The 1,194-nt window shown below is 66.9% G+C and overlaps 1 protein-coding gene across 1 annotated transcript; it reads right to left on the bottom strand.

The window, feature by feature from the left end:
• Positions 1-445: 445 nt before the first annotated feature.
• Positions 446-1,191, bottom strand: LOC104073377 (netrin-1-like; the record flags this gene model as incomplete). Its single annotated transcript, XM_009573104.1, has 1 exon — positions 446-1,191. A coding segment is annotated over one exon (746 nt), but the record flags the coding sequence as incomplete, so codon positions are not given.
• Positions 1,192-1,194: the final 3 nt, after the last annotated feature.

Raw genomic sequence — 1,194 nt, 5'->3', positions numbered from 1 at the left:
CGTGCCTCGCCGTCCCCTGCCCGGTGGTCCCCAGTTCCCCGCGCTCCCTGCTCTGCACCTCGGAGTCCCTCAGTGTTGTCACCAGTACCCTCTCAATGTCCCCTGTCTTGCGCTGCCGGGCGCCTCGGTGTCCCATCCCCTGCGCTTCCGAGTGTCTTCACATCCCCTGCTCCGCGCTTCTGGGTGTCCCCTCCTTTGCCCTGCGCTGCCGGGTACCTCAGTGTCCTTGCCCTGTCCTTCTCTCCATCGCCCTGCCTGTCCCTGTCTCGCTCCCCGTGTCCCTGGATGTCCTCGCGCTGCTCGCCGTGTCCCTGGATGTCCCCATGCCTCTCGCTCCCCGTCCCTGAAGGTCCCTTGCCGGGTCCTGGATGTCCCCCTGCCCTTCGTTCCCCGTCCCCTGCCGGGTCCTTCGCTCTTCCCTCCCTCTCCCTGCCCTTCCGGGGACCTCAGCGCCCTCTCCCCGTCCTTCCCCCCGCATCTGCCGAACTCTCCCTGTCGCCCGCCGTTGGCCTCCCGGGCCGGCGCTCTCTGCCAGGGCCGGTCGTAGTGGAAGGGCTTGCAGCGGTCGCACTCGGGGCCGGCCGTGTTGTGCTTGCAGTCGCACACCAAGCTGTCGTCGCGGTCACGGACACAGCGTGACGCGTGGCCGTTGCACTTGCATCGCCCGCCGACCTGCAAGTCGGAGACGGCGTAGAAGTAGGAATCGCGGGCCAGCTCGGAGTCATCCTCGCTCTCGTCGCCGAAGGTGTGGAGGCGGCTGAAGGTCACCCTGATGTCGGTGGCCGTCACCCAGTCCTGCAGCACGGGCGAGTTGTCGAAGTCGTGGGCGGTGGGGCGGCCGTCCAGGGTGCTGAAGGCGATGAGGCCGCCGGAGAGGGGCCGCACGTCGGTGTGCGAGTCGGTGCAGACCGCCTCCTGCTCGTTCTGCTTGGTGATGGCGGCGCGGCTGGGCTTGTTGTACATCTTGCGGCACTGCGTGGAGTAGAACTGGAAGGGCACCCAGGTCTTGCCGTAGTCCATGGACTTGTGGATGGCCATGGACTCGGGGCGCGGCGAGCAGAACTGCAGGCTGACGTAGGTCACCTCGAATTTCTTGCCCAGGGAGAGGGTGAGGGTGACGTTATGGGGGTACTGGACGTAGCTGTCGGACTGCCAGCAGGTCAGGTTGTGCGGGTTGTTGAGGTCGGTGAGGAA

Source organism: Fulmarus glacialis, unplaced genomic scaffold (assembly GCF_000690835.1).
Source record: "Fulmarus glacialis isolate BGI_N327 unplaced genomic scaffold, ASM69083v1 scaffold34022, whole genome shotgun sequence".
NCBI classification, from domain to species: Eukaryota; Metazoa; Chordata; class Aves; order Procellariiformes; family Procellariidae; genus Fulmarus; species Fulmarus glacialis.
The sequence above is the reverse complement of the archived record's forward strand: the minus strand, read 5'-3'. Positions and strand labels throughout refer to the sequence as shown.